Source organism: Pogonomyrmex barbatus, unplaced genomic scaffold, assembly GCF_055798465.1.
Source record: "Pogonomyrmex barbatus isolate J1 unplaced genomic scaffold, ASM5579846v1 scaffold21, whole genome shotgun sequence".
In the NCBI taxonomy this organism is placed as follows: Eukaryota; Metazoa; Arthropoda; class Insecta; order Hymenoptera; family Formicidae; genus Pogonomyrmex; species Pogonomyrmex barbatus.
Genome location: NW_028297118.1, coordinates 1,807,766 through 1,814,903, shown reverse-complemented (window position 1 = coordinate 1,814,903; position 7,138 = coordinate 1,807,766). Strand labels below are relative to the sequence as shown.

The 7,138-nt window shown below is 25.0% G+C and overlaps 1 protein-coding gene across 2 annotated transcripts; it reads left to right on the top strand.

Moving 5' to 3' along the window:
• Positions 1–1,997: 1,997 nt before the first annotated feature.
• Hn (phenylalanine hydroxylase) lies at positions 1,998–6,513 on the top strand. 2 transcript variants are annotated; one of them, XM_089078094.1, is made up of 3 exons: positions 1,998–2,277; positions 5,768–5,896; positions 6,340–6,513. In XM_089078094.1, exons 1-3 carry the CDS (start codon positions 2,200–2,202, stop codon positions 6,496–6,498), a joined length of 366 nt encoding a protein of 121 aa, XP_088934220.1. In that variant the 5' UTR covers positions 1,998–2,199; the 3' UTR covers positions 6,499–6,513. The 2 variants fall into 2 exon arrangements, with proteins under 2 accessions (XP_088934220.1, XP_088934221.1); XM_089078095.1 differs by lacking the exon at positions 1,998–2,277 and adding an exon at positions 4,740–5,382.
• The last annotated feature ends 625 nt before the right edge of the window (positions 6,514–7,138 follow it).

Below are 7,138 nucleotides of genomic sequence, written 5' to 3'. Positions count from 1 at the left end.
ATTATCAAAAACACACTGACGTACAACATACAAACGTCATTAAAACAGTGTGCTAAATATTGTTGAAAAATATGTTAGTAACATTTATACATCTCACCGCAATCTATCCAACCGAGGCAAAGCATGGGTCAAACATTCTACGATAAGATTGATCGAGTCTTAATAATGCTCAATGATGCTTCGAATAAAATATACATTCGACTTTACATTATTTTCACATGGAACTATTTAAGCGATTATTGCATCATTAATAATGCGGTAAATAATAATATAGTAATTTTTCATCGTTATTAGAAAACTAATAAAAATCTTAACTTAATCAAAATCTAGCACCGGAAAAATAATAACACTGAGAAAGACGATCGAAAAATGACTAAAATGATGTACGTTTCGAGCGTCGTATTTATCTTATTCAAAGATATTTCACTTACAAAAGAATTTGTTATTTTATGTTTATTTTGAAGATTATTAAGATCATGAATTTTATCGTAAAATGTCAGGCACATGTTGAAAATATGTATCTTTTTCGAAATAATAATAGGAAGTACAAATATGTAAAAGACACATATTTCTCTTCTATCTAAGAGACAAGAATATCAAATTGATACCGGACAGTTGCGACACTTTCCTTAAGTTAATCAAGTTTAACTTTTTTCTTTTACAAATCTGTGGAATATATATCAAATAAAAATACAAGATATAATCTGTAGAAAAGTTTATTTATGCAAAAAGATTTATATAGGCCAACATTTATTCTTTTTATTCTTTATGATAATAAAATAATTATTTAAAAAATAAATGTCTAAAACAATGCATTTTGTATATTATGAATGAGTTAATTGGTACATTAAATTATTATTAATTTTATAAAATTATATAGATTTTTTTACCTACATTATATCTGCTGATTATATTAAAATATTATTAATAAATTTTGCAATAAGAGTGCAGTTAACTTTCATAAGAAAATATAGTCACTCGTAAAACTGTAGCGATATAAATTACAAATTATCATAAATAAAGATTAAAAAAAAAATTGCAAATAACATTTCACGTTGTATTATGTTTTCCATCATATTTTGCTCCATCTAATTTTGCTGTTATAATGTATAATAATACAATATAAGACTACATTCCATCCCTTTTTCTGTGTAATCTCAAAACAAACTATCATGGTATATCTCCATTCGATTATTCAACATGCGCCGAATAATTTGAAATATAATAACTAAAATTGTGATAAAAAATATAAATGGATACTGGAATATATTTACCTTCTTACAAATATATTGTATCGTAAAGTAATTTTGAAATATTAAAATTAATATTTTTTTTTATTTTTATTAATTATATAATTTTTTATTAATTATATTAATATTTTTTATTTTTATTAATAATGCAATAATATAATTTCCGCACAAATAGAAACAACTTAATAATGGATAGTTTGATTATTATTAAAATAAAAATTTCAAAATTATTTATTTGCACAGTATCTAATCGACTGATTCTACATTACGCTGTTATATTAATGATATCAGTTGTTAAAAAGTTTTCTTACTGATGATATTCAAAACAGCGATGTTTAAATATCATGTTTACATATTGTGAAGTCTCTAGAGAGATAGCAGCGTACGCTACCCCTAATTCATAAATATATATAACTTAGAGCACTTATTTCATATTTTCAAGTTTTTATCTAAAAACTATTATTTGTAACCTTATCGAAAAACAAGAAAAAAAGGTGTTTCTTTTAAAATAAAATATTGCATTATGCGTGCGCGCGAATTTTGGAACATTCTGCACAGTGCAAAATATCACAAGTGCAAAATGTGTGTAGAGATAAGTAAAATTGTTATATATTAGAAGATATTATTTATTAAAAGATAGTTATTTTATATTTAGTTATTTATGTAAACAATTTCGTAATGAATTCCAAAAAATGTGACGTTATCGCCCGTGATACCTTTTTGACCTCTCTTATAACATTATATTTTATAACTGTTGCACTCTCGCTGCAAGTATCGGTTCTTGCTCTTATTGTTTTGCAATGTTTTATCAAGCAACCTGTTAAAACTGATAGCTGCGCCATTTCAAGCATCAGTTCTTCCGCGTCGCTGGACGAATAAAGGACGGATTCTAACTTGTTACAACTTGTTAATTAATTGTGCGTGTTTTCAAATTTTTTTTAACGCAACAATGTATAAACAAATACGACAACAAACATCAAACGCCGAAAATGATTGTTCACTCCTTAGCAGTTCACCTCCAGATAAGGTAAAGCGTATCATTATCTCCTAATTATTTCTAAAAGTCATGCAAGGTGCTTGAGAAAGAAACAAAGTATTTCTTTTTATTGAAAAATGATTATTATTTTTTATTACAATCGAAATGAATATTTTGTTTCTCTAAAATCAAAAGGAGTAAGAGTAAATACATAGAACGATTTATGAATAGGAATAATCGATAACTAAATTTATAAATGACAATATAAAATAATAACAATAATCATTTATTTTTGAATTTAAATATATTCTTTGTTTATATACTCGTTTATTATTTACTTGTTTATTATTTATATTTATATTATTTTATTATTTATGTATATGTTTATTTTGTACCTGAAAAGTGACGTTCTTATTATTTATTTGACTATGATAACTATCACTGCGGTCAAATTGATGAAAATACCCATCACGAACAGAAAGATTTAAAATCAAATCCGTGCTAAAATATTTTTCATAATAAAGTATTTTTGTGGACATTTTTTAAGGAGTCTACTATAATAGTCAAAAAACTGAAGGTTTTTTAGGATTGTATTTTTCAGTGAATATATTATATATCGAAATAAATCATTTTTTTGTATTTTTAAGGTATATACATTTAAATGGTATAAAAAATGTTTTAATTTTTCTAATTTCTTAATTATTTAATTTTTTAATCAATTGTTTTTCAGTATCTTTTCATAATGTAAATATAGCGTGTTAAAAATAAGTGTGTCTATGGGATTGATTTCTAGACTTGAAATCTAAAACAAAATCACATCTAAAACAAAAAATTTAATATAATTATTAATTTATATGAGTGTCGCTATCGTGATCGTCCCTATCAAAATTGATAGTTTTTGTTAGAAAATAAAAAAGAGTCATTTTGAAAAAAAATTTGAAAAAAAGATAATTTTTTTTTGTTATTTTGTTATGTAAAAAGTATGATAAAATAAATATTTCGGCTTGATTTGGAAAAGGACTATAGTCCTAGATGTGTAGAATAAGTTCTCAAAATTTCAAACCGATCAATTTATTGATTACTAAGATTTTTGCCCCGTCGTGCAGAAAAACGTTTTGAGAAAAACGTGTTTATTTCTGTAGTACTGAAAAAAAATATACTTATGGCTAATCTATACAGTAAGCCTTCAGTTTCTACAAATGGAATTATAGGATAAGGTCACGTTACAGTATATTGAGAACAATAAAAGCCATAAAAAGTACAAAGCCAAACCAGCTGTTCCCGATGACTTAAGCTATTAAAGCTATTAAAGTCATTGACGCGTAATCTAGGCGAAGTGAGCTACTTCCTAAACTAGTTGTAAAACATCGAAATAATTCGAATTTCTTCACTAAAATTGTACAGTAGATTCTCGAATACATATATTTTCAGAAAATAAAAAAAAAAATGATTTTTGAAGTCGCACAATAGAATGACCCCCTCAAGGGGGTCATTCTATAGAGGGTCACTTAATAAGTTTTACTATAAAATAATATGTGATACTTAATGAATATTTAAATTTACAGCTTTCTACTATTTTTATTAATTGTAGTTCAATTAATTAGAAAAATTCACATTTATCTATTTTTTTAATTTATTGATAAAGAAAAACATTAATTAATTGATTAAAATATTATATTATAAAGTACGATAATTAAATTATCTACAATATAAAGTAATTTATACATATTTGTAATTTATTTATATTTGTAGTTAAACCTTAAAAATGCATTAAAAAGAAAAAGGAAAAGTATATATACATCCGGTTGTTCCGGTAAAAAGTAATAAAAAGTTAAATTTTTATAAAAAAATTTTAAAAAAGCATTTATGATACAACTTTTTAATAGAACTATAATAAACTGTAAGTTTTCTAAATAATATTTACAATAATATTTACAAATGCAGATAGCATTTGCGAAACATCAAACATATCGTTAACGTCATCAAATAATTTGATTACGCAAATTGACTAATCGTGCTAATCATGATTAATTATATTTAACATTAAATATAAGCAATGCCTTGTATATATTTTACTGAAAAAATATAGATGTGTGTGTGTGTGTGTGTGTGTGTGTATATACACACACACACACACACACACACACATCTATATTTTTTCAGTAAAATATATACAAGGCATTGCTTATATTTAATGTTAAATATAATTAATCATGATTAGCACGATTAGTCAATTTGCGTAATCAAATTATTTGATGACGTTAACGATATGTTTGATGTTTCGCAAATGCTATCTGCATTTGTAAATATTATTGTAAATATTATTTAGAAAACTTACATATATATATATTATATATATATAAAGCGATACACATAATGAAAAACAAACATATTATATTAAGAAAAAAATAATAAGGAAAGAATAGTGATTTAATTTTAACATTTTAACAAACACACTTTTCATTTATTTTGTAATATGCATATTTAGAGACATGATGAAATAAAATCATTTATTGCATGTTGGATGCGTGTTCGTAAACAACGTCATCAATCAAATAGTGAAATTTTTAATTTTACCTACTTTCTACAGTGTTAACAATAATATAAAGTTATTAAACAATTTTTTCTTAAATTTTATTCATGTAATAATTCTTTTTTTACGTTTATTAAACGTCTGTGGCGTCTGAAACGACAAATTCTTGGCGTTCCAGGCAAATTATAAAGAGAAATCAACCTTGACTTCCAAACTGTTCTCTATAATCAAAATGATGCAAAACCTTTCACGGATTACAGTATTTAAACGCTTACCTTTTTTTTTTTTTTCTATATATAACAAAAAGGTTAATCGTATATTTAAATAGTTCTTCTCGCTATCTCATGTAATCACAGTGTTTTTTCTGAGCGCATAAGGAAATCATTACGTATGCAAAAATCTGCAGGATCCCCCCGTTGTATCGGAAATCCTATCAAACATTCGATCAGATCTAGTGGGGGGAGGGGGAGTTGTTTCAAGCATATATATGCAAAGCTCGCTCTCCATGTAACTTTAATCTGTTAGTTCACCTTGTAGTTTGACTGTCGTGAAATAAAAATAATAATTTGAACAACACATATATTGATAGAACTTGCACAATGGCAGATGTAATGATATTGACGGTATGTTTCTTTTAATAAGAAAAATATTAATTTCAGATTTATATATATATATATATATATATATACATTGACAAATATACAAAAAAACTTTTTTATTGTATGTTTCATTCTGCGAGAGCGCTATTAAAATTAAAGACAGCTAATGAAATTAAAATCTTTATTATAATGTTAATATAATAATATCAAGAATATATCATCTTTAAAAAATGATAATCATACATTTTCATATTCACAATATTTTAAAATATCTTAAAATATTATAAAATATAGAATTCTATATGAATTAAAATATTAAAATATTCTTATGAGAAAAATTCTTATTCAATATTGTTATTATCAAATGCATTATAATTATTTTGGAATATATTATTTATGTACGTATTAGCCGAAACTAATCCATGGCGGAAATTATATCAAAGAGGGTAGAGATTCAGCTAAGAGTATCTGCTTAATTTTTTCTCCTAAAGAAGAAGATGAAATTGGATCCTTGGGAAGATATCTCCAACTCTTTGCCGTAAGTAAAATTTCATTGCTTACTTACTCTTACGTAATTATTATTCATATTTTTATAATCTTGTATCTGCTTACACTTGAATCTAAATGTGGCGCGTTCTATAATTTCACCGAGCTAGTTTTTATGCATTTGCAATTTCCTTTCCGTTTTTTATCGCTTTGGTTAAGAAAAATTGCCGAGGAAGACTCCGTGAAGCCGAAACGTACAATATCAAATTTATATTGAAGGTGACTCTGCTAATTGTTATTTTTACAATAAATATTGTTTATTCGAATTTGTTTTTCACTTCGTTTTCACTCGTTCATTGGTCTCTCTTTCCTCTTGTTAATCTATACGAGCTGTCTGTTACGATTTTGCTCTGTTAAAATTTCATTAATCAAAATGTAACATATATAATATGCATATGGAATGCTATATAAATTTAGAATATATTGCTATCTTAGAAACACAAAGTGAATCTCTTATACATCGAGTCTAGAAGTTCTCTTCGACGACCAAATGGCTATGAATTTATGGTAGACTGTGCGCCGGGTGGTAACATAGCTTCTGCCATTGAATCTTTACGTGATCAATGCAGCTACTTTTCGATAATTTCAAGGTAAAAATTTCTTCAGTTTTTCGAAAATTAATTATAACATATATTTAAATTAATTATAACATATATTTTAAATTTGTGGTTAACTTGTCGTAAACAATAATGTTATTTAAGTATATTTTAATAATTTCATTATTATTTATTAATTTCATTATATTTATTGATTATCTTATCATCTTGACGTCATCATTTAGTATTTTATTGATGTAATTATTTTGACAGCCTCGAGCATACAGCCTTAAGTTTTAAACTTTACATTTTTTATCTTCGACAGTCATCGTAATTTTTTCTATGTCAGCAGATTGTTATTTATTTTATTTATTTATTTATTAATCTGCAATAAATTTATTTATTAATGTCAATTAATAACCTTTGTTATGACTGAGAAAGACTTTATTAGAGTCAAAACTATTTTACCAATAATTATTTCTTGAAAAAAGATAAATGTTTTAGCATTCTTAACTTTTTTACTCATTTTATATTTATAAATTTTATATGAGATAGCTGTTTTGTAAAAGAGTATTAATTTTTATTTTTCTTCATCAGTTATTATAATCGTTACGATGCACGGAGACTATACAAAATGAAGTTTTAAAATGTTCTTTATATATATATTATTTTGTTTTTTTATAATCAATTCAAAATTG

Excerpts from the sequence above, each read along its gene's own strand:
- Hn (XM_089078094.1), top strand. The coding sequence starts at position 2,200 with ATGTATAAACAAATACGACAACAAACATCAAACGCCGAAAATGATTGT. Across the intron at positions 2,278-5,767 it reads GCAGTTCACCTCCAGATAAG|CCGAAACTAATCCATGGCGG; the intron begins GTAAAGCGTATC and ends TGTACGTATTAG. Across the intron at positions 5,897-6,339 it reads GATATCTCCAACTCTTTGCC|AAACACAAAGTGAATCTCTT; the intron begins GTAAGTAAAATT and ends TTGCTATCTTAG.